This window comes from Oryctolagus cuniculus, chromosome 4 (genome assembly GCF_051225735.1).
Source record: "Oryctolagus cuniculus isolate XC-2025 breed Fujian yellow rabbit chromosome 4, ASM5122573v1, whole genome shotgun sequence".
Taxonomy (NCBI): domain Eukaryota; kingdom Metazoa; phylum Chordata; class Mammalia; order Lagomorpha; family Leporidae; genus Oryctolagus; species Oryctolagus cuniculus.
This window is the reverse complement of record NC_142870.1, coordinates 115,519,727-115,545,577: the sequence shown is the minus strand read 5'-3', so window position 1 is coordinate 115,545,577 and position 25,851 is coordinate 115,519,727. Positions and strand designations below refer to the sequence as shown.

Sequence of the window (25,851 nt, the reverse complement as noted above, 5' to 3'; positions counted from 1 at the left end):
TTCCTTTGCTGCTCTGGTTGTTCTCTTTGGGAGAGCCAAGTGCAGGGTCTCCTTATTCAGCCACCTTTGATCTCCATGTTTTATTATTTTAATAATATCTTGTGAATTAAAACAAAAATAGCCATCTTAAGCTCTTCAAATGTATCCGGTTATTGGGAAAACAGAAACAATTACTACAAGAACCATTTTCTGCCTCCAAATAGCAAATATTTTCATGAGTCTGAGGGCAGAGACTCTGGTACCTGAAAACATGTCTGAAAATCACATATTATGAAAATTTGGAGCTATTTCATAAAAAGCAACTTTGGAAACTCTGAAAAAATATATCTGATTTATAGTGCTACTTCAACAAATTCATGGAAAAATGGAACGAAAAGATAAAGTTTATTTTGGTACAACATATTTTGAAATCTATGCAAAGTTGTTTTAAAAAAGATTTTTAAAGTTTATTTGAGAGAAATAGTGAAACGGAGCTAGGGAGATACAGAGAGGGGATGTCTTTCATCCTCTGGTTCACTTCCCAAATGCCCACTAGGCAAGGCCACAACCAGGGATCAGGAACTATATCTGGGTCTCCAATTTGGCGGTCAGGAACCCAAATACTTAAGCTATCATCCCCCAATCTTCTCAGGAACATTATCAGCAAGCTGCATTAGAAGTAAGAAGCAGATAGGATTCCAACCAGTTGCTTCATTGAGTGGTGTAGGTGTCCTGGGTGACAGCTTCAGCCACTACACCACAATGTCCTCCCCTATATATATAGTTTTTTCAAATATACACCTTCTGTGAACATTCTGAAGACCAATATACTTAAATTATTTTTAAGGAATATTTACTATAATCCATGCAATCGTAGCAAGCAGATACTACTATTATCTTCTTTGTTATGATAAAAATAGTTATTTTTTAACTTTTATTTAGTAAATATAAATTTCCAAAGTACAGTTTATGGATTACAACGGCTTATGCCCCCCATAACTTCCCTCCTTATTCCTTAAAATAGTTACATAATTTGACCTGACTGGAACAGCTAGTGTTCCCAGTAATTGTTGTTTGGTGGAAAATACCATGCCTGCTTTTCTAAGCTCTCACAGAAGGGGAATTGAGTCTGTAAATTTTCCCAGAATTTCTTGCTAAAGAATTTCTATCAAAGAAGTTTAAGTTTGATACAAACCCAGAATAAAAGTTATTATTCAAAGATAGGTATTTGGACATCTTCAGACAGTAGATGTAGGATTTTGTTTGCAATGATCAAACATCTTCCTGAGACAGATTTACAGACTTAACTCTGGATACATACATTATTAGCATTTCACCTCTAAAATATTACTTATATATTCCAAAGATCATATCATAGTGAGAATGGCAACAATAGTTCTGAGTGCCATTTCAGGTTAAACCTGAAAAATCAATATATTAGATTTCTATTTCCACTATAATAAAATATAACATTTATAGTAGCTTATGGTGACATAAATGCATTATATTACTTTTCAAGATGTCAGAAGTCCTAAATGGACCTCACCTGCAAAATCAAGGTGTTAGGCAAAGCTATATTTTTCTGGGGCTTCGGGGAGAATCTGTATTCTTGCCTTTTTCCAGGTTCCAGGAGTTTCACATATTTTTGTTCAATATTCCTTTATATTTTTGCAGAGCAACAAATGCTCAGTTAATCACGTCATTCTTTCTTTCTTTCTTTTTTTTTTTTTTTTTGCCTTCATATTCATCTGGAAGAAGCCCCGTGATTACCTTGAGACTGCACAAATATTTTATGATTATTTCCCCACCTTAAAGTCAGCTGATTTAATTTATTCTGCAACTTATGTTTTCTTTTGCTAGATAACTTAACATATACATGGGTTGCCAAGATTAGGGCATGTACATCCATGTGGGATTATTTTCTTCTTACCATAATTTATTATTATAATAAACCAAATGTTGAAGTTTCAGATCACCCAAATTTTTAAAGGATATAATCCTTCTTTAAAAGATTTATTTATTTATTTGAAAGGAAGAGTCACAGAGAGAGGCAGGGGGAGAGAGAGAGAGAGAGAGAAAGAATTCTTCTGTTAGCTGGCTCACTCTGCAAATGGCCACAATGTCCAGGGCTGGTCAGACTGAAGCAAGGAGCCAAGTGCTTCATCCAGATCTCTCCCGTGGGTGCAGGGAAACAAGCACTTGGGTCATCCTCTGCTGCCTTCTGAGGTGCACCAGCAGGGAGCTGAATTGGAAGTGGAGCAGCGAGGACCTGAACTCACTATGCCACAGTACCAGCCCCAGAGATCACCAACTTTTAACCTGATGGCTAAATATGATTCTTGTGATCTTCCGTTTGAGTAAATATATAAGATTTTTATAAATAAAAACTGTATTTGTTATTGCAATCATGATGGAAGCTGTGGCAGTTTTGGATATTTGTGGCAATTTTACTATTACATATGCAAAAGTAAATGTAGTTTACAACGATTTGGTTCTGTAACATTGTTTCTAAAAAGACTTTTTTCCTTTTAAGAAAAAAATCTATTTTAAAAGCTAACAATATTTGAAGACAGAAAATATATTTCTGAATCTCATTTTAAACCAATTGACACCTCTTAGGATGTGTTAAACTGAAAAGGCAAGCATCCGTATTTTCAATATGGCATATGAAATGATAATGCTCATCAGGTTAGCTCAATTTTACCACATATGTCTAGTAAAATTCAGAAATACATCAGTGCCAAGGTAAATAATATGGATTTCTATTTCTTTTACACAATAAACCATTTAAAAGAAACTAAGAGATGGAGAGCTGCAGGAATATCTATATAAAATAACAGCCATTCTATTTTAGGAAATACTTCTGCCACTCCCAGTTCATGCAGGTGCAAATAAGGACATCAAGCCATAATACTTTATAGCCAGGTATGTGAGATTCTAATCTATGCTCTATCATTTCTTGCTGTCTGATTTTTTTTAACTTTTATTTAATGAATATAAATGTCCAAAGTACAACTTATAGATTACAATGGCTTCCCCCATAACGTCCCTCCCACCCGCAACCCTCCCCTTTCCCACTCCCTCTCCCCTTCCATTCACATCAAGATTCATTTTCGATTCTCTTTATATACAGAAGATCAGTTTAGCATACATTAAGTAAAGATTTCAACAGTTTGCTCCCACACAGAAACATAAAGTGAAAAATACTGTTTGAGTACTAGTTATTTGCTGTCTGATTTCAAAAGTTTATTTATTTATTTTCATTTTAAATGTACAGGCAAATACAGATTTCAAGTATTTCTAGAACAATTAATTCAGAAAATGGCACTTGACAAAGACCTGAATTAATTGAAGGAGCTAGATATGCTTTCACATGTAGATCAAGATTTGGTCAGAGAAGTGATTGTGTAAATGTTTAAAATGAAAACAAGGATGGTATTTCTTGGAATACAAAGCAGTAGGTGTTGAAGAAGGGAGAGCAAATGAAGGAGTGACATGTGCAAGTGTCAAGAGCTAGGTTTGCACCAGATCAAGAAGATTCTCAGTCTCATGTTAAGTCACTTATTTCCCCAAGACAGGGAGTACCATTGAAGGATAAGCATAGCAGTAACATCATTGTGCCCGTGTCTCACTAAAAAAAAACAAACAAACAAACAAAAAAAAAAAACAAAAAAAAAACCAAAAAACAAAAAACAAAAAACAAAAAAAGACACCTGCCTTCTTTAAGGAAAAAAAGATAGGGAGATAGCATGTATTGAGGAAACTGATGAAATTAGAGTGATTAGTCTGTTATGCTGGTCCATGTTAGCCATGGGTGTGATGGAGATCAATATTGGGTGATGCAGCCTAGAAAGACTAGGACCTAGCATTGACCAGATCTGGTGATGTGTTAGATCTGGTGGATAAAGGAGAAACTATTGCCAAAGATGACTACTCAAACTTTGTTGTGAACTACTGGGAGAATGGGACTGTCACATTCCCAAATAAAATAAAAAAAGTATCACTGGGGGGCCAATTCAGCAATTAAAGTTGAGCTAGAGAGAGAACCAAGATCATGAGCTCAGTTTTGGGGAAAAAATCACTTTTGTTGTGCTTCTGGGGTGTCCAAATTATAAGGACAAGGACCAGGAGGGAGTTGAATGCATGAATGGGAAGGAGGTGTCCTGAAAGTTGCTGAAGTTTGAAATCATAAACAACGAAACAAGAAGTGGCATCAGGGACCAACCTGGCTTTGACTAAGGACAACAAAATGATGGGAGTGTCACTTCTAGGAAATGTTGATGGTATAGGAATTCACTGACTAAGGAACTAGAATGCTTTGATTCTCAGAGGAGGGTAAAAGAGAAGGGAATAACTGAGACAGAAAAAAGGACGTAGGAAGGCTTTAATTTAAAACAATTTGTTCTGAACCTTTACATGTTGATTTTTGATATAATCTCATTTCCAATTTCTAAAGATTCTCCTTACTGTAACCTGTATGTACTGGTAATGAATTTTATGTTTTAGTTGAATGTAGCAGATGAACTTGAATAGTATACATGTGGTTAATGTCATTACATCTTATTAGATGAACACTTGTAAATAATTATCTCCCCAATGTGATCATAATTTTGCTTTATGTTATATCCTATTAGTATATTTCAAGTATGAATTTGACCTAAGTGAACTATCCTTTTTTCCTAACTTACTAAGAAGCGAGATACCAGTTGATGTTAAGTACAAAGTTCACATTAATAAATATACTAAAGTATAATAAAACATGTTTTCTTTTCCAGTTGACCTGTTTTATTATAATCTCATTTTAAAGTAAAATTATGTAATTAAGTGGTCAATACATGTTAATATTCACATTACAAGTAAGCCAATATTTGTTTCTAGAGTGAATAGAATGTTACACAAAAACCCTTAAAATATTTACAAAGAGCATGAATAGCATGATATGAAGTCATAGGGGAAAATTCTTAACCAGACAGATGGTAGGAGCAAAATGAGGTATAAAAATGTGAAAGCCCTGAGTGATTAATGGAATAATTATGTGATTGAAAAGTTGATAGTTCCAAGTCCTACATAATATGTCAAGTTAAATGAAAAGCATATATATAGCTATCCAGAGAAATCCAAGATCATTTTAAAAAGTAATTCAAACTAAAATAACATATAAAGATGATCAGACAAGGAACAAAAGGAAAAATATTTTTGAAAGAATAGCCTTTGAACAATTTTTTTTAAAAATTTAATTAAGCCTGAAAGAGAAATTTCTTTAAAAGGAAATATCAAATAATATCAAAAGAAGCAAGTATTTAAATTTTGAGAAAAAAATAAAAGATACATTTGGAGCATATACAAACTTTTAAAAGTGCCTATGTATAGGTAACTGCAAACATGCTAATCATAAGATGCTAAGATTTTTACTGCATTACTCTTCATAATAGGCAAGAAATGCAAATAACCCATGTCCATCCACTGATGAATACTTACAGAAAATGCTACATATGCACAATGAAATACTACTTAGCCATAAAAAAGATAGCTCTTCATTTGCACCAACATGTGTTAATGCAATGGAGGTCATTATTTTAAGTGAAACAAAACAACCATAGAAAGTCAAGTATCGCATGCTATCATTCATATGTGGAGTAAATTAAAAAAAAAAAAAGGAATCCTCATAGAAGTTAAAAGTGAAATGGTGGTTACCAGTCGCTGGAAAGGGAAATGGAGAAGAATAGTTAGGGAAAAAGATTATTAGTAATGGAGCTAAATTATAGCTAGATAGGTATAAAAAGTTCTGGGGTTCTATTGCATAGTAAGGTTCTATACAGTATGTTAATGCATTTCATCTTTTATACAAAAAAAGAAAGATAAAAGATAGGATTTTGGATGTTTTCAACATAAAGAAAGGTTAAATGCTTGAGAGAAACATATTCACCCTGACTAGCATTGCACAATAGATACCTGTATTGAGACAGCAATAACACTGAATAACTATGTACAATTTTAATGTTTGTTAAAAATTAAAAAAAATAAAATCAAACTTCCCCCCAAAAAGATACTGCACATACTCTTCAGAGTGATTGTTAGACAATTTATTTTATTGATTAGGTCATCAATTCATTAAATCCCTGGAATTTAAGTTATATCTAGGAAAAAATAAAACACATTATGGGTTAATAAAACAATAAATTCTTTCCCTAATGTTATGTAGCCTACATTACTGTTAAAACAAACATCCTTAAAAATTGTTATGCACCAAAGAAGACAACCTGTCAGTCTCCTCTTCACCTTTTCATAAAGTTCACACCGTGTCTCCACTCTTCCCACCTGGCTGAGCTGAATGATCTTCCAAAAAAAGAGTCATTTGTAGGTGGTGTGTAGCTAACCTCACCATATTGATGTAATTAAAATTATACAATATTTTATTCCCAGAAGAGCGTTATTAATACTTATCTAACATGACTTTTTCAATTCCCCCCAAATCTATTTTCCCTTGTTTTGTTACATGTTTTCTAAATATATTTTCTAGCCATCCACTAATTCTAATTATGTACTCTCTACTAATCAGGAGACATGAATAGGACTTAATTTATTGTAGTATATATGGACAAATTTAAAAAAAACCTGAAATATCCACATTATTTATATACTGCATATTAATATATTAATATTAATTATATTAATTATACCTTTTATTTTTTATATTTTTATGTTTTTTGTAATCTCTTTAAGATTATTTAGAGGGATTATTCATACATACATTGAATGTAAATTAATTGACCAGTATAATTATCATTCTCACATATACAGACAATTTTTCTAATATAAATTCAATTGAAATTAATATAAGGAAATCCATGAAGTTTTTCAGTGACAACAATGAGCAACAGAAAAAAGAGGTCAAAAGAAAAATGTTATGGAACCCACAGATCTGCTGGCTAAAAAGCCCATGACAGCATTTAAGGCATGGAAAGCCAAGACACTGTGGCAAAAAATGACCTACATGAAAGATCTCTGTTAGTGAGATCCCTGTGGAAAGAAGAGGCCATCAAAGAAGGAGGTACCTTTCTCTGAAGGGAGGAGAGAACTTCCATTTTGCTTATGGCCCTATCTAAATAATGTCAGAGTTTGTGGACTCAAGAGGCTTTCAGAGCCTTGGCAGGTCATGACAAGAGCCCCGGGTGATCACTGATGTCATAAATAAGAGTGTCAATTGTTAAAATCAACAAGAAGAGTCACTGTGCACTTGCTCCCCATATAGAACCTCTGTCATTAATGGGTTGTACTATGAGAATTAATGATAAAACTAGTCTTCAAACAGTACCTTATACTTTGTGTGTCTGTGTGGGTACAAACTGTTGAAATCTTTACTTAGTATAGAGTTGATTCCCAGTGGAAAGAACAGGCCAAAGGAGAAGGAGGCACCTTTCTCTTAAGGGAGGAGAGAACTTCCACTTTGACTATGGCCTTGTCTAAATAAGATCAGATTTGGTGAACTCAAGAGGCTTCCATAGCCTTGGCAGCTCATGACAAGAGCTGAGGGTGATTACTGATGTCATAAAAAAGAGTGTCAATTCTTAAATCAACAATGAGAGTCACTGTGCACCTGCTCCCCATGTAGGATCTCTGTCCTTAATGTGTTGTACTACGTGAATTAATGCTATAACTAGTACTCAAACAGTGCTCTACATCTTGTGTGTCTGTGTGGGTGCAGTTTGTTGAAATCTTTACTTAGTATATACTAAGATGATCTTCTGTATATAAAGATAATTGAAAATGAATCTTGATGAAGAATGGGATAGGAGAGGGAGTGGGAGATGGGAAGGTTGCGGGTGGGAGGGAGGTTATGGGGGAAAAGCCACTTTAATTCTAAAGTTGTACTTTATAAATTTATATTTATTAAATAAAAAATAAAAAAGTATAGAGTTGATCTTCTGTATATAAAATAATTAAAAATTAATCTTAATGAAGAATGGGATGGGAGAGGGAGTATGAGGTGAGATGATTTGATGGTGGGAGGGTGGGTGTGTGGGGAAAAGTTGTACCTATGAAATTTATATTTATTAAATAAAAGCTTTATATAATGAAATATAAAATGTAAAAAAAAAAAAAAGAAACTCACAGAACTGGGAACACGTGAATGAAAATGTATTTCATCAAAATTTCCCCTTCTTGTCCGTACTATTTGTTCATGGCAAAAGGCTATTCCTTCAATTAAGTTTCGTGTACTAGGTTTTTTTTTTTTTTTTTTGCCTACTTTACTAATTGTATTACTTCCTGCACTTTATAGCTCTGAACTTAGTAGCTTAACAGAAGAAAGATGGCAGGAGTTTCAAATCTGAGATCTAAATCAAAGTGCTCAAATTTTTATGCCAAACTAACAAAAAAAACCTAACTTTTTAAAAAACAGAATATACAGAAAAGTTGTAAAATGCAGAATATTCTTAATAGATTATAGAAATTTATCTACAAAAGTAGATATATATAATGAAGTCCTGGAAGCAAGTAAAACCAGTTGCAATCAATGCAACATGACAAAGTCAGTCATGCTAAGATCTACATTGATTATTTATGAATAAAACATTATTGGCCAGTGCTGCGGCTAATCCTCCTCCTGTGGCGCCGGCACCTGGGTTCTAGTCCCAGTTGGGGCACCGGATTCTGTCCCGGTTGCTCCTCTCCCAGTCCAGCTCTCTGCTGTGGCCCAGGAAGGCAGTGGAGGATGGCACAGGTGCTTGGGACCTGCACCCACATGGGAGACCAGGAGAAGCACCTGGCTCCTGGCTTCACATCTGTGCAGTGCACCGGCAGCAGCATGCCGGCCATAGCGGCCATTTGAGGGGGTGAACCAATGGAAAAGGAAGATGTTTGTCTCTCTCTCTCGCTGTCTAACTCTGCCTGTCCAAAAAAAAAAAAAAATACATTATTGTGGAATCACTGGAAATTGCAAAAAGCATTAAGAATATGCCATATAAACAATACAAAAAAGGCATATATCTGTGAATAATTGTATTTAAGTTGAAAGTTAAAAAAAATCAGTTAAATAGAAGGATTACTTCATTCATTATGCCATTATATGAGAATTTCTAATGTAAACTGTAAAAAAATGACAGAAGAAATATTTGAAATGTGTGTGTGTGCTTAATTTAAAGCAGAGTATCAAAGAGAGTGAGAGAAAGAGAGAGAGGGAGACAGAGAGAGAGAGATCTTCCATCCTTTTTATATTTATATTTTATTTTATTTAATGAACATAAATTTCCAAGTACAGAATATGGATTACAATAGCTTCCCCCCCCCATAACTTCCCTCCCACCCACAACACTCCCCTCTCCCACACCCTCTCCCCTTCCATTCACATCAAGATTAATTTTCAATTATCTTTATATACAGAAGATCAATTTAGCATATATTAAGTAAAGATTTCAACAGTTTGCACCCACGCAGAAACACAAAGTGTAAAATACTATTTGAGTACTAGTTATAGCATTAATTAAACTAATTAATTAAATTGAATCTTCCATCTTTTAATTCACTCCTAAATTCCTGCAGCAATTGAGACTGGGTTAGGCTGAAACCAGGAACCTGAAATGTCATTCTAGTCTCCCAGTGGGGTAGCAGGGACTCACGTACATTAGTCATCACATGTTGGCTTCCAGGGTGCACTTTAGCAGGAAACTGAATCAGAAGTTGAGCTGAGACTTGAATCCAAGCCCTCCAAAAACGGTTTTGGGCATCCAATGTAGTGGCTTAACAGTTGTACTATGTTTGCCCTGAAAATTGTTTTAATGAGATCCTTACATTATACCTTATACAAAAATCCACTCAACATGAATTAAAAATATAAATCTACGACCCAACACCATCAAATATCAGAGAAACCCTGTAAGATATAGGCACAGGCAAAGACTTCTTGGAAAACACCCAAGAGGCACAGGCAGTGAAAGCCAAAATTAACAATTAGGATTACATCAATTGAGACATTTCTGTACTGCAATAGTAACAGTTAGAAAAGTAAAGAGGCAACCTACAGAATGGGAAAATATTTGCAAATAATGCAACCAACAAAGTATTAATAACCGGAATCTACAAAGAATCAAGAAATTCCACAATTGGCCAGCACCGCGGCTCATTTGGCTAATCCTCCACCTGCGGTACTGGCACCCTGGGTTCTAGTCCTGGTTGGGGTGCCAGATTCTGTCCTGGTCGCTCCTCTTCCAGTCCAGCTCTCTGCTGTGGCCTGGAGGGCAGTGGAGGATGGCCCAAGTGCTTGGGCCCTGCACCTGCATGGGAGACCAGGAGGAAGCACCTGGCTCCTGGCTTTGGATCGGTGCAGAGCACCAGCCCTGGCAGCCATTTGGGGGGTGACCCAATGGAAAAGGAAGACCTTTCTCTCTGTCTCTCTCTCTCTCACTTTCTAACTGCCTGTTCAAATAAAAAAAAATTCCACAATAACAAAACAATCCACTAAGAGCTGGGCCAGGACCTCAATAGACATATTTCAAAAGAGGAAATCCAAATGGTCGACAGACACTTGAAAAAATGTTCAGGATCACTAGCAATCAGGGAAATGCAAATCAAAACCATAATGAGATTTCACCTCACCCCGGTTAGAATGGCTCACATACAGAAATCAACTTAACAACTGATGCTGGAGAGGATGTGGGAAAAAGGCTCACTAATCCACTGTTGGTGGGAATGCAAACTGGTAAAGCCACTATGGAAATCAGTTTGGAGATTCCTCAGAAACCTGAATATAGCCCTACCACATGACCCAACCATCCCACTCCTTGGAATTTACTCAATGGAAAATAAATTGGCAAATAAAACAGCTGTCTGTACTTCAATGTTTATTGCAGCTCAATTCACAATCGCTCAGACCTCGAATCAGCCTGAATGCCCATCAACAGTAGACTGGATAAAGAAACTATGGAATAGGTACTCAATAGAATAGTATACAGCAGTAAAAAAAAATGAAAACCAGTCATTTGCAACAAAATGGAGGAATCTGGAAAACATCATGCTGAGTGAAATAAGCCAGTCCCGTAGGGACAAATATCATATGTTCTCCCTGATTGGTTACAACTAACTGAGCACCTAAAAGGAAAGCTGTAGAAGTGAAATGGACAATGTGAGAAACAATGACTTTATCAGCCCTTGTCCTGACTGTCAAGGAACAAATTACTATTTTATTCCTTTTAGCATTTTTTGGTTATACTTAATACCATTGGTTGAACTCTAATTAACACACAATTATTCTTAGGCATTTAAATTTAACTGAAAAGTGATCCCTGTTAAATATAAGAGTGGGAATAAGAAAGGGAGGAGATGTACAGTTTGGTACATGCTCAATCGGACTTACCCCTAATGGCAGAGCTAGAAACATGCCAGGGGATTCCAATTCAATCTCATCAAGTTGGCATGTACCAGTACCATCTCACTAGTCAAAGTGATCAGTTTAAGTTCATAATTGATGATAATGATAGGATTAAGTGTCAAAGGGGTCACATAAACAAGACTAGTGTCTGCTAATACTAACTGATATAATTAAAAAGGAGAGAATGATCCAACATGGAAAGTGGGATACACAGCAGACTCATAGAATGGTAAATGTCCTAAACAGCACTCTGGCCTCAGAATCAGCCCTTAAGGCATTCGGATCTGGCTAAAAAACCCATGACAGTATTTCATGCGTGGAAAGCCAAGACACTCTGGCAAAAAAAAAAAAAAAAAAAAAAAAAAAAAACCTAAATGAAAGATCTCTGTGAGTGAGATCCCAGCGGAAAGAACAGGCCCTCAAAGAAGCAGCTTCTTTCTCTGATGGGGGGAGAGAACTTCCACTTTGAATATGGCCTTGTCTAAATATGATCAGAGTTTGTGAACTCAAAAGGCTTCCATAGCCTTGGCAGCTCATGACAAGAGCCTCAGGTGATCACCTATGTCATAAATAAGAGCATAAATTGTTAAATCAACAACAGGAGTTACTGTGCACTAACTCTCCATGTAGGATATCTGTCCTTAAAGTGTTGTACTGTTCAAATTAATGGTAAAACTACTACTCACACAGTACTCTATAGTTTGTGTGTCTGTGTGGGTGCAGTTTGTTGAAATCTTTACTGAGAATATACTAAGTTGATCTTCTGTATATAAAGATAATTTAAATGAATCTTGATGAAGAATGGGATGGGAGATGGAGTGGGAGATGGGCTGATTGCTGGTGTGAGGGGGGAAAAGCTGCTATAATCCAAAAGTAGCACTTTGGGAATTTATATTTATTATATAAAAGTTGGAGAAAAAAAGAGGATAAATAAAAGCCCACCAAACATGATGGTAACCGAGTATCTGAAAATAAGCTTAGAAGACTGAGCAGGTTCAGATATAAAGATATAGCTTTCAATAATTGAGTACCATTTTATTTCTACACTTAAAGTGCCTCATATACTCTTAGTAAACTGGGTAAACAGGCTCCATTCTAATCCACATATGCAGTTTTGGAAATTGAAGATTAATATTCTTAACAAAGGTGGTACAGTGTATGAATAAAATATGTGGTGTTTACAATCAGATCGATATATTTTCTAATTATAGAACCTTGGCATGTTATTTTACCTTCTCTTCATTATTTTTTTTTCATTTATAACATGACAATAGTGATATTACATACCAGTTAAAGGTTAATGAAATAACTTGAGATAGTATTTTAAAAAATCACAGTGAATATTTTGATTATTAGTGTAATCTGTAACAAGAAATATGGTAGTTGGTAAAATATGGATTCAGAAGCTGAAATTCTGACGGTCACTATATCATGGTTTCTCCTCAGACTGCATAATGATTTTCTTCCTTTTTTAAAATAAATGATTTATTTATTTGTTTGAAATTAAGAGTCAGATAAAGAGAGGGAGAGCAGAGAGAGAGATCTTCCATCTGCTGGTCCACACCCCAGATGGCTGGACCAGGCTAGGGCTGGGCAGGGCTGAAGTCAGGAGCCAGGGGCTTCTTCCAGGTCTCCTATGTGGGTATAAAGAGCCTAAACACTTGAGCCATCTTCCACTGCTTTCCCAGGCAGGGAACTGGATTAGAAGTGGAGCAACCGGGACATAAACTGTTGCCGACATTGGATGCCAGCATGACAAGTGGCAGCTTTATCGGTTCCACCTCAACGCCAGTCCCAGAACAATATTCTTAAAGGCTAACAGTATTAGATTTTAATTATGTTGGAAATAAATGGAAAGCCTTTCAAGCATATTCCTGAGAAAATGGTGGATGATGCTACTGCGGTTTAAGAACAGTTTATCTGGAAGTGATGTTCAGTGTAGTGGTAACTTACTTGATGAGAATACTGAAGGCAGAGAGGTTAATTAAGAAACACTTTTTCATTGGTTGACAGTTATTGTAAAGAAATAATCCTTATCCATACTGTGGAACAGTGGTCTCTCTACTTTCTACTTGTTGAATTCTTTATTTAGTGGAGGATTGAGTCTATAATTATAAGGTATATTAAGGGGCTGGAGCTCTGGCACAGCGGGTTAATACCCTGCCCTGAAGTGCCGGGATCCCATATGGGCACCGGTTCAAGACCCGACTGCTCCACTTCCAATCCAGCTCTCTGCTGCAGCCTGGGAAAGCAATGGAAGATGGCCCAAGTCCTTGGGCCCCTGCTCCCACGTGGGAGACCCAGAAGAAGCTCCTGGCTCCTGGATTCAGATCGGCACAGCTCCGGCCATTGTGGCCAGTTGGGGAGTGAACCATCAGATGGAAGAGCTCTCTCTCTCTCTCTCTGCCTTTCCTCTGGTTTTCAAATAAATTAACAAATCTTTTAAAAAAGATAAAGTACATTAAAAGTATGTTATAATGAAAGTTAAAAGGAAAAAGGGAAGGAAGAAGGAGGGAGTAAGAGGGAGAGAGTGGGAAGTATCATTATGGGCTTAAAATTGCATATATGAAATATATGACATCTGTTCTCTTTATATCAATTTTAAAAGCCAACAAAGGAGGGGCTGGTGTTGTGGTACAATGGGTTTAAAGCCCCAGCCTGAAGCGCCGGCATCCCATATGGGGGTGGGTTCTAGTCCCCACTGTTCCTCTTCCAATCCAGCTCTCTGCTATGGCCTGGGAAAGCAGTAAAGGATGGCCCAAGTCCTTGGGCCCCTACACCCACGTGGGAGAGCTGGAAGAAACTCCTGGCTGCTGGCTTTGGATCAGCATAGCTCCGACCATTGCAGCCATCTGGGGGGTGAACCAGCAGATGGAAGACCTCTTTCTCTGTCTCTGCCTCTCTCTGTAACTCTGACTTTCAAAAAATATTATAAATCTTACAAAAAAAATCCCCCCCCCAAAAAAAAGTATAAAATTGTATTTTGTATTCCAAAATACAGATGTGGCTAGATAGATGGAGTGGAAGAGACTATGGGACAAGAAAATTGCCTCACAATATTCAAGGATATGTCTATAGAAATCTAACCCATTCCATCAAATAAATTTATTTTTTATTTTTTATTTTTGACAGGCAGAGTGGACAGTGAGAGAGAGAAACAGAGAGAAAGGTCTTCCTTTGCCGTTGGTTCACCCTCCAATGGCCGCCGCGGCCGGCCGGCGCACCGCGCTGATCCGATGGCAGGAGCCAGGAGCCAGGTGCTTTTCCTGGTCTCCCATGGGGTGCAGGGCCCAAGCACCTGGGCCATCCTCCACTGCACTCCCTGGCCACAGCATAGGGCTGGCCTGGAAGAGGGGCAACCGGGACAGAATCCGGCGCCCCGACCGGGACTAGAACCCGGTGTGCCGGCGCCGCTAGGCGGAGGATTAGCCTAGTGAGCCGCGGCGCCGGCCCAAATAAATTTATACAGAGGAATGGTAAAATGAAAGTACTCAGTGACCTTTGGAATTCCTGTTACATTAATTTCATGAATTATGAATTATAGATGTTATATGTACAATTTACGATTAAGTGACTTTGAGAAGGCTGACGCATACCAGTCTAGCCATTTCAGTAACTTAAAGAGTGCTGGCAAATCAAAGAGTATACAAATAGATTGAATTCATGTAGGAGAAAATTCAGAGTAATATTTATAAGAAGACAAAACATTGCTTGGTCGACAATAGTGCCAATTATTTGAAGAATTAATTTCACCACCTACTGTATTTTCCCTTTGAGTCATATAGTATTATTATATAAAATATGTTTTAAAAATATGAAATGCGTCTCACGTGCAAATTAAATAATGAATTTGGAATTGAGCCTCCCAAAATGCATGGGACATACAGAAATGACAGTCAATCTCATTGAAAGGATACATGAAACTGACATAATTAATGAGATCATCACTGGAGCATGAAGAAAGAGACCAGCAGAAAACTATTAGTTTAATTTTAGAAAAATCAACATAATGGAAATAAAATGATTTATAAAAGAAAGCTCATCAGCATCTTCTTATATGCTGTCGTATAGTTTGAGGAGAAAGTGTAAGTATGTATTACTACTTTTATCATTGTAGAAAAATTTTTGGCTTAATGTAACATTTACTGTTTTAGAATATTTTACTTATTTATTAGGATTTCTTCACATGATAAGAAAGAGATTTTCCAAGAAACAAACATAGGAATTAAATCTAAACCAGCAAATATATTTCTATTTATCTCATTAATAAAATTTTCAGTTTTTAGTAGCTATTGATGTATATATGTAGAAACACGCATAAATGAGTTAAATGTAGAATTGAGTGAATTTTCACAAATGAATTCAGTTTTGGAACTAATAACCTGGTCATTTGTTAACATTCCTTGGTTTTGCCTGCTTTTTGATTTTTGTGCACTAGGAATCATTGTATGAAGAGCAAAGAGAAAATTTAGTTTTTCCTTAGGAATTAAAAAATAAGTCATAAAATACATTTCTTTTCCTATACAATATCTTCTTATTTGATTTTTAAAGCACTGTGTTTCTGCAATTAGCTGTGAAAACCAGCAATCCAGCAGCCACTAGAGGACATACTGATTTGGAAATCCCCAAGAAATCCAATCATCAGGAAAATAATACTGTTTGACCATTCCACAGTTCTCTAGAAGAGACACATTCACAGGGTCTGGCTTTATTTCACTTGGCTCAGAGTTTTGTTTTTTGTTTTTGTTATTAACAAAAACACTGTGACAAAGATATAGGTCAAAAATGCCTCACTGACAATTGTTTAACATTACATCTTATGAGATAGCAGTAGCAACTGGAACAAAAATATGACCAAAAAGCTTAAAAGAAGAACTGGAGAATAGGATGTCTACATGGGCCTGTTGGAAACTCCAGCATATTCCTAGACACCCAGATATCAACACACATGTGCAATGCTGCTCTGCTTCTGCACAGCTGTGAGCCTGTCCCAAAAAAGACATGAAGAAGCCCTAATTTCACACCTCTGCCTGACTTTGAGATCCTGAACTAGTAAGGGATAAATCAAAGTGGTAAACTGTTGCAGTGTTGAAGGTGTACTCGAGTACATACACAGAACCTCCTAATAAAGGGCTCAAAGTACTTAAGGATATTGCTGGTCAATCATTATCATACAGTTAAGCTAAACAAGCAGACAATTCAGTAGTTACACCATTCAGAGAATATACACTTAGTACAAGAAAGTCAATAACAGTCATGATACAACATGAAGAAACAGATTTCCAGCAACAACAAATACAAGGGAGAATCAACTGATTTCCCTAGTTTTCACATTCTAAAGCTAAAAATCGGCACAACTCTACCAAAAAAGAAAAATTAAAAGATAAGCAAAGAAATTTGAAAGTATGCTCATACAGAGGGGTAAAAATGTGTTTAGTGAAAAATGACTCTCCAAAAGAACCAACACTGGATTTCCTAAATGAATATGTAAAAATAATATTAATTCATTGAAATCTTAAGGAGTCTAAACTCTAATTCAGCATAAATATAGTAAATTACAAAATAATGTGGGGCTGGCATGGTGGCATAGCTGGTAAAGCTGCCACCTGCAATGCTGGCATCCCATATGGGTGCTGGTTTGAGTCCTGGCTGCTCCACTTCCAATCCAGCTCTCTGCTATGGCCTGGGAGAGCAGTAGAAGATGGCCCAAGTGCTTGGGCCCCTGCACCCATGTGGAAGACCTGGAAGAAGCTCCTGGCTCCTGGCTTTGGATTGGCATAACTCCAGCTTAGACTTGTGGCTAGAAATCATACTGAATCTGTTAAAATTAATAAAAATAAAAATAAAAACAAAAGGAAAAGACAAAGAGCAATGTTGAAAACAATGAAAGGAAACCTACTCATCACAAGAATAAATTTTTAATCAGATTAATTACCAGTTTATCGTTAGAAAACATAAAGGCCAAAAGGCAACGGGATGGTTTCTTCAAGTCTAAAGAAAAAGGCCTTCAATAACAATTTTACATGCAACAAAGTTTTCAGAAGTAAAGATGAATTCAATGTATTTCTAGACAAACAGAAACAGAAAAAATGTGTTGAAATTTACACCTTTTTATAAGAAATATTAAAGATTATTAATCAGGTGCTGGCATTGCAGTGCAGGGGCTTAGGCTGCTTGCCTGTGACGCTGACATCCCATATGAGGGCCAGTTCAAGTCCTGATCACTCCACTTCTGATCCAGCACCCTGTTAATGTGTCTGGGAAAGCCGTGGAATATGACCTAAGTACTTGGGGACCTGCCTCCCACATGGGAGACCTGGATGGAGTTTCAGGCTTCTGGCTCCAACTTGGCCCAGCTCTGGCCATTGCAGCCATTTGGGGAGTGAACCAGCAAATGAAAGATGTCTCTCTCTCTCTGTAACTCTTTCAAATAAATAAATAAATCATTAAAAAAGATTGTCTATGAGACTGAAATGAAGGAGTAAATACCAACTCAAAATAAACAAGAATAAATAAAATACACTGACATAAGATAACTAGGTAGTGAAGCATAAATGGAAAATATTTTTAACCATCAGTGATTAATTTTATCTGATTTAAAATGCAACTGCATATAACAATGAGCATATTATCTGCTGGTATGTCTACATCCAAGTATCCTCAAAAGCTATTCATTGCAGCCATTGTTCCCAAAATTGCAAGTTTAATATCTATAAAACACTAGCATGAATCCAAACACAACTGTCATTTAATTCTATTTTGTTTTATGTCTTATGAATCTTACATTTATTTTCCAATATTTATTTATCATTTACTCTGTGCTGAAACGAATTCTAAGATCTACTGATAAAAATTTTAAAAAGCAAAATGAAATTTCCTATCAGTCCATATTCTAGTAGAAAAAGTTAAAATATAAATGAGCATAGATGTAATGTTCAAGGAGTTTTAACTACAAAAATAAAATAACATAGTATATACAGTGAAGGTAGAGTATTTAAGAAATTAATATTTTTTGTTGAAAAGGAAAAAATGCAAGTACTTGCAGGAAGACATAAAAATTAAGGATTTTTAGCCTGAAAAATTATGAGAAATGCAATGAAAAAATAAGCCATATGATTGATAGGGAGAGAGGTAGATGTTCAGACTCAACAACTATGACAGGGGACAATGGTACTTACATACCCAGCAACCAGTCTCCTCTGATTTCTTCCTAAGCTTTCATAGATTGTCTTACTTCCCATGAAGTTAGTTGCTGTCCTCACTTACATGGTGGAGACTTCTTGATTTGTGTGAAGTTAACCCACCCAAAAAACCACATAAACATTTAACCCAATCATGGCTAATGGGAAATAAATTAAAGCCATTGGAGAAGTTGCTAAGAAAAAAATCCTGTTTTTAAGAGTAAACAATAGAAAAAACAGAATAATAAGAAACCAAAATTTTTTCTTCTTCTACCTTCACTGTCCAATGTGATAATCATTGTAGTTATAGACAGTGAGATAGAGATACAAAGAGAAAGGTCTTCCTTCCGTTGGCTCACCCCCCAAATTGGCTGCCACGGCCAGAGCTACGCCAATCCGAAGCCAGGAGCCAGGTGCTTCTTCCTGTCTCCTATGCAGGTGCTGGGGCCAAGCATCCTCCACTGCCTTCCCGGGCCATAGCAGAGAGCTGGACTGGAAGAGAAACAACCGGGACTAGAACCTGGTGCCCATATGGGATGCCAGTGCCACAGGCGAAGGATTAGCCAAGTGAGCCATGGTTGGTGCAGGCCCATTTTTTTTTTTTTTTTTGACAGGCAGAGTGGACAGTGTGAGAGAGAGAGAGAGAAAGGTCTTCTTTGCCGTTGGTTCACCCTCCAATGGCCGCCACAGCCGGCGCGCTGTAGCCAGCACACCGCACTGATCCGATGGCAAGAGCCAGGTACTTATCCTGGTCTCCCATGGGGTCCAGGGCCCAAGGACTTGGGCCATCCTCCACTGCACTCCCTGGCCACAGCAGAGAGCTGGCCTGGAAGAGGGGCAACCGGGACAGAATCCGGTGCCCTGACCAGGACTAGAACCTGGTTTGCTGGCGCCGCAAGGCGGAGGATTAGCCTAGTGAGCCGCGGCGCCGGCCTCATTTTTTTTTTTATTACTTATTATATAAAAACAAGATATATAAAGTTCTTTGAATTTTAGTAAATTAATTTTACCTATTATTTTTTACATTTTTGAAAGGTTGACTGAGTGATTATAGACAGGGTACAAAGTGGGAAAGATATCTTTCATCCACTGGTTCACTCCCAAAAGGCTCCAAAAGCTGGGACTGGGCCAGGTCAAAGCCCAAATCAGGAACTACACACAGGTCTGTCAAGTGGGTGTCAGGGTCTCAGGTACTTAAGCTGTCATCAGCTCCACCATATTAACCAAGAGTTGAATTTGAAGTGGAGCAGCCAGAATTCAAAAATGCACTCTGAAAGTGGAGGCAGGTGTCCCAAGGAGTGGTATAACCTGTGCTGCCACAACATCCACCTTATATTTCTACTTTTCAATGTGCACATTCAAAATTTAGAATTGTGTAAGGTGTAGACCTTTAGTCTAGTTAATGAGATAACCATATTTCATAAAGGAGTATTGGCTTTTGATTCCCAACTCTGGCTCCCAGCAGGAGCTTCCTGCCAATGTAGATCACAGGTAGCAGTGGTGATGACTCAAGTGATTAGGTTTTTTCCAATCACGTGGGAGACCTGGGCTGAATTCTTGACTCCTGGTTGGGCCAAACCCAGCCCTAGCCATTTTAGGCGATTGGGTGATGAACCAGAGGATGGGAACATCACTCTATCCTTCTCTCTCTCTCTCTTTCTCTCTCTTTCTCTTTCTCTTTCAGCCATTAGAGGGGTGAAAGAACATTTTCTCTTGTTTATAAGTCATACAACTTAGGCTATTTTGTTGTAGCAATTGAAATGGATTAAGGAAATATTCTGTAATTCACACTATTTTACAATATTGTTTGTGCAAGTTTGTGTGTTTCATAAATCTTTTCATACTATTCCTTTAATTTCCCTCCCCCAAATCATTCTTCTCTGCAGTCAGGCACATCTTCTCAAAGCTAAGTATTTTCAATTCTGCTTTCTTAGATTTTTTTCACTTGTGAGTATATGTAAAATTGTGTTATTATTTTGCATGAGGGAGTTAAAATGATATAAAAATATTAAGCAAAAATATATCAATATTACATTATTTTTAACTTAAGAGGATGATTGTGAAGCCTAGGTTACAATGTATAAAATCTAACTGTTGTTTCAAATTGATGAATGGTAGTCTATAATATGCATACATTTAACTCATCTCTTTGTTAGAAAATGGATATTTTATGGGATAATAAGGTTTTATGCTCAAACCTTCTTCTACACCCAGCTGAATCAACTAAAAGAAGATTCTTGTATTCTCTGTGAGATAATCATATATAGATGTCATAGATGAGAATAAAACCATAAACTATCCAACTGCTGCCCATTCACTTAACTTGCATGGAAGAAAAAAAGAGTTTATTACCAATGGGAAAAGTTGCTTTATGACTGCAACAAGGACTGGTGCATGAATCACTTTGGGGTTGTGATAAACAGAATTTAAGATGATCTCCAAGTTCCTCATCTGCTGCATTCATGCCTTTCTGTAACCCACTTTCCTTGAATGTGGACAATACCGTATGACTTATTCTAATTAACAGATGCCTAAGTTGATGGGAGGTAATTTCATGACCATGTTACATTATAAATGGCTCTCTCCTACTAGCAGACTCACTGAAGGTTCACCTTACTCCTTAGGGTAAGGAAGTACACGTGGCAAGGAATTGTGGGTAGCCTTGAGGAGGTGAGAGCAGTATCCACCAAGGGCAGTCTCCATATAACTACCAGCAAGAAGAAAAGCCTTAAATTCCACAATTACAAAGAAATTACTTTTGCCAACAATGTAAGTGACCTTGAAAGTGAACCCTTGCCCAGTTCATTCTCCAAAAATAAGAACATAATCCAACTCAGCCCTTGTTTACAGCTTTCTGAGAACCTAAAGAGAGGAATCAACCGGCTATTCCCAGAACCCAGATCCCTTGAAATTGTGAAATAATTTGAAGTTGCTAAACTTATGATCATTTGTCCCACAGAAATAAAAATACTAGTGTAGAAGGAAGTTTTTACATATTGCTTTAAGGTTCCCAAGATAAGCCAGTCCCTTCCTTACCAAGAGAAAAGAAAGTTAGTATGTCTGCTAGGGATATTACATAGTGATACAGCAGCAAAAAACTGAAATAGAAATTTCTTCACGTTGTTTGGGAGAGACAAGTGTAAGAATCTCATTTCTATGTTGACAGCTTCTCAAGCACATGTAATCTACTCCCTCTTAATAAAATGAACTTGGAATTCTCCATAGTCTATGTCTGAAATATGACATTGAAACTAATACAATTGCTGTATTAATTCTGGAATAGTGCCAATTAGCTATATAAACTATTTTTTTTTTAATTTTTGACAGGCAGAGTGGACATTGTGTATGAGAGACAGAGAGAGATAGAGAGAAAGGTCTTCCTTTTCCGTTGGTTCACCCCCCAATGGCCGCTCTGGCAGCGCGCTGCACCTATCCGAAGCCAGGAGCCAGGTGCTTCCTCTTGGTCTCCCATGCAGGTGTAGGGCCCAAGCACTTGGACGATCCTCCACTGCCTTCCCGGGCCACAGCAGAGAGCTGGACTGGAAGAGGAGCAACCGGGACAGAACCTGGCGCCCTGACCAGGACTAGAACCCTGGATGCCGGTGCCGCAGGTGGAGGATTAGCCTAGTGAGCCGCAGCGCCGGCCTAAACTAATATATTTTAATGAATTTAATCACAAGAACCAACATATTTTGTTATAAAGTTGTTTAGGACCTCATAAGTGATATTGTTGTTAGTAATCTAACAGGAAAGACACTTTACTAATTTTTACTTCTTTGCTTGCACAGTCAGGCATTGTGGCTCAGCAGGTTAAGTCGCTGCTTGGGATGCCAGCATGCCTTATCAGAATGACTGTTCAAGTTCAGGCTACTCTACTTCCATCCAGTTTCCTGCTAAAGTATCTAGGGAGCTGCTCACAGGTTTGGGCCACTCATGCGAGAAACCCAGATGCAGATTCAGGCTCCTGGCTTTGCCCTGGTCAAACCCTGCCTGTAGCAGGTATTTTGTGGAGTGAGCCAGCAGATAAAAGATTCTCCCCTCCCCTCTTTCCCCTGCTCACTATTGCTCTCACTTTCAGTTTGATGCAAATAAATAAAATGTTAAAAAAAAGAGTTTATCCCTCAAAACTACCAGAAGTTGTGAAGCTGTTATTTATCGACTGTGAAGAGAGAGAAAACCCTGGGAAACCATGGAGTGTCTCAGTGAGAGAATGTTAGGAGGTGTCTCAGAAGAGCTGGGCATGTGCCAGATGACTGGGGTACTGTTTAAAAAAGCACAGCTTTGCTCTGGGTCTCAGCAATCAGCTCAAATTTTGATTTGTATATTTTCATGTATTCTTTTCAAGGAGGTGGGAAGAATTACATCTGCTTACAGACATAATTTGTTTTTTTAATGATATTTAAAAAGGATTCTCATTCAGCAACAGAGTAATTAATGATTAGTATTTTTATGTCTTGTTTTCTGCTCAGTTGTGATTAAGGTGTGGTCTAATTATTTTTCTCTTGTTCTGTGGAAGTTGCAAGATGACCTTGTCTGATGGTGTTGTGTTGACAAGTGTTTACATGCTACAGAAAAACAGCATGGTCCAGCAATTAAAGCCAAGACTGACTGCAGTCAAGTCATTAATGATTTTAATACTCGATAACAAGAAATGAATAAGTCTGTTCACATTTCTTTGTATGACTCTGGGAACATCTCAAAATGGAACTTTGGATGAATGAATATAAATATACAAATTAAATTTTACAAATTGGGAAAATGACTATGACTTATTTATACTCCCACATGCAGTAATTGTGGATTCCTTATCAGCACCTAGTTTTTAATACTCTATTTGTCAATTCCCTCAATTACCACAGAATTTCTCAGAAATAACTTAAATTTACTATTATTATTTTTGTTCTTGATTTTATTATCATTTCTATTATTATGCCAGATCCTTTTATTCCAAGTTATGATTTGTCTTTTGTTCCATTATGATCTAATTTTCTAATTAGAGAAGAATTATATAAAGGCACAAATTGATTAAATAAATTCTAAGCAAAATAAATGCCAAAAAATGCCAATAAAAATTATTCTAGACCATAAGTTAGAGAGTCTTCCAAACTGAATGAATGACTTAGGATGATTTATTCAATTAACTAGAATAAATAGTAATATCTTTGTCCAGTTCATAAGACAAAGCTAGAACACAAAATTTGGTTTCTGCTGTGGAAAAATTTGAAGTGATGTTTGTGTCCTGACTAAACTCCTATGATGAAATTCAGATCTCCAATGTGCTGGTTTCTAGAGACAGTGCCTTGTGCAGATGATTAGGTCATGAATAAGAAGCAAAGTTGCTTCCTATCTTTCTCGATGCCATGTGAGGATATTTAACTAGGAAGAAGTGCTAACCATTCATCAGATATGCAGGTGCCTTGATGTTGGTTTTATCAGCCTAATGAACTCTGAGAAATAAATGTTTCTTTTTTAAGCTGGTAATCTTCAGCAATATATAAAAGTGTTTTAAACCAAATAGAACAAATTCCTTTAGAAAAATTAAAAATGCATCTTTTATATGGTTAAATACATTTATTTTCTGTTTTCTCATTATGTGTACATACCAAGAAATAATTCAATCTTGTGACAACAGCTGTTACATAACTTAAATCTACTAAGTTTTAAGGAAAATGTTGTATATAATTTACAATTACATACAATTTCACTTAATTTAAGAATCAGCTGTTTTAATTTTATCCTAGTCACACATATACATATTCAATAACTAGTTCACACTTTTAGCAGATACCTAATGGACAAATATAATTATTTAAATCCTACTAAGCATATTTAAATAGAGAATAATTGGCAACTTAGTAAACTAAAATTAGCATAACTATTGATGCATACTGTTCAAAAAACATTTAGATAAATGTTACAAATTATATTTTATAGACTATAAGAAGCCTGGACAAATTATAAGTGCTATGAAACTTAAATCTAGGTATTAATTTCCTTTTGACAGCTGAACTTCATAGCGATCTTCAGGACCAGGAGATTTCTATTGGGTCATCTAGAGTAACTTCATGTGCCGTCAGATCAATATTTAATATCTACAAAAAAGGAAAATGATAATTAATTATTTAATCAAAACCACACTTCCCTGTTGTTGTTATAACTAATAATATTTCCATTAAAATAAAAAATAAAAAATAAAAAAAGTAAATAAGATATGCTTCATTTTTCTTTCTATTGTGATGAAATTTTTATTCTGGAGAGTTTGCAACTGTTCCAGCAACATTCTCACCCTAAACTACCCATTTTAGAGATGATGGAAATGAAATCCAGGGAGGTACAGTAGCTACCAACAGACGGTGAACCAATTATTTTTATTTCATTTCTTTTTCCATATAACTCCTAAATATGGAATTATATATAACTATACTACATAAATCTCTGTTTTCTTATCTAATATTTGAATTCAGTCATTTGTACTCAAAGTTTCGATTTAGAACTGTATTTTCTTGTTCCTCATTCAAAACAGCTTTGGCGAAATCCCTTCCAGGATTTTTATTTTGTATGTGCTACGTTCTTTCCCTGTAGATAATCTCAGACTTTATAGTGGTTAATCATGGAGATAATCAATTAAGCATCCTTAGTCAAAAATCTGTCATAATTTTATGATATGATGATTTCATGAGATGTCACTTTTGATAATCCCAATCACCTATATGATTTTCTGTGTTTTAGCACAGAACATTTGGATTCCATCGTCAAACATGCAAAACAAGGAGGAAGAGAGTTAACCTTTTTTGGTTGTTTTTGCCTGGCACACATCAGCGAGTCTCCTGAATGCTTTATAAAATTAATTGTTCACTAATACCCAGAAATTTTGAATTAACTTACCACATTTACAGTAGTGAGTTTAAAAGGTAGAAGTTAAATGATTGTCTTAATTACTATTAGCAAGGTTTAAACTTGATCTATTCTACATCAAAACTTAAGCTAGCTCCTTTATCAACTGTTTGAAGCAGGACACAGCACTGCGGTATGACAGGTTAAGCTGCCATCTGCAATGCCAGCATCCCAAGTGGGTGCTGGTTCAAGTCCCAGTGATCCATTTTCCATCAAGCTCCCTGCTAATGACCTGGAAAGCAGGAGATGGCCCACATAGTTAGGCTCCTGTCACACATATAGGAAACCCAGAAACAAGGCTCCTGGTTTCAGCTTGGCCCAGCATCAGCTATTGCAGCCTTCTTTCTCTGTATAATTCTGCCTTTTAAATACATAAACAAATAACTTTAAAAAAAATAAAAAGCAACAGTTAAAACACATAGCTCTTATATA

At 36.6% G+C, this 25,851-nt stretch overlaps 1 protein-coding gene across 1 annotated transcript in view; it reads right to left on the bottom strand.

Moving 5' to 3' along the window:
* Positions 1-24,076: 24,076 nt before the first annotated feature.
* Positions 24,077-25,851, bottom strand: part of SI (sucrase-isomaltase) — a 93,019-nt gene continuing 91,244 nt past the window's right edge. The window contains 1 exon segment of the mRNA NM_001082266.1: positions 24,077-24,617. Within this exon segment, the coding sequence (NP_001075735.1) occupies positions 24,549-24,617 (69 nt within the window). The 3' untranslated portion in view covers positions 24,077-24,548.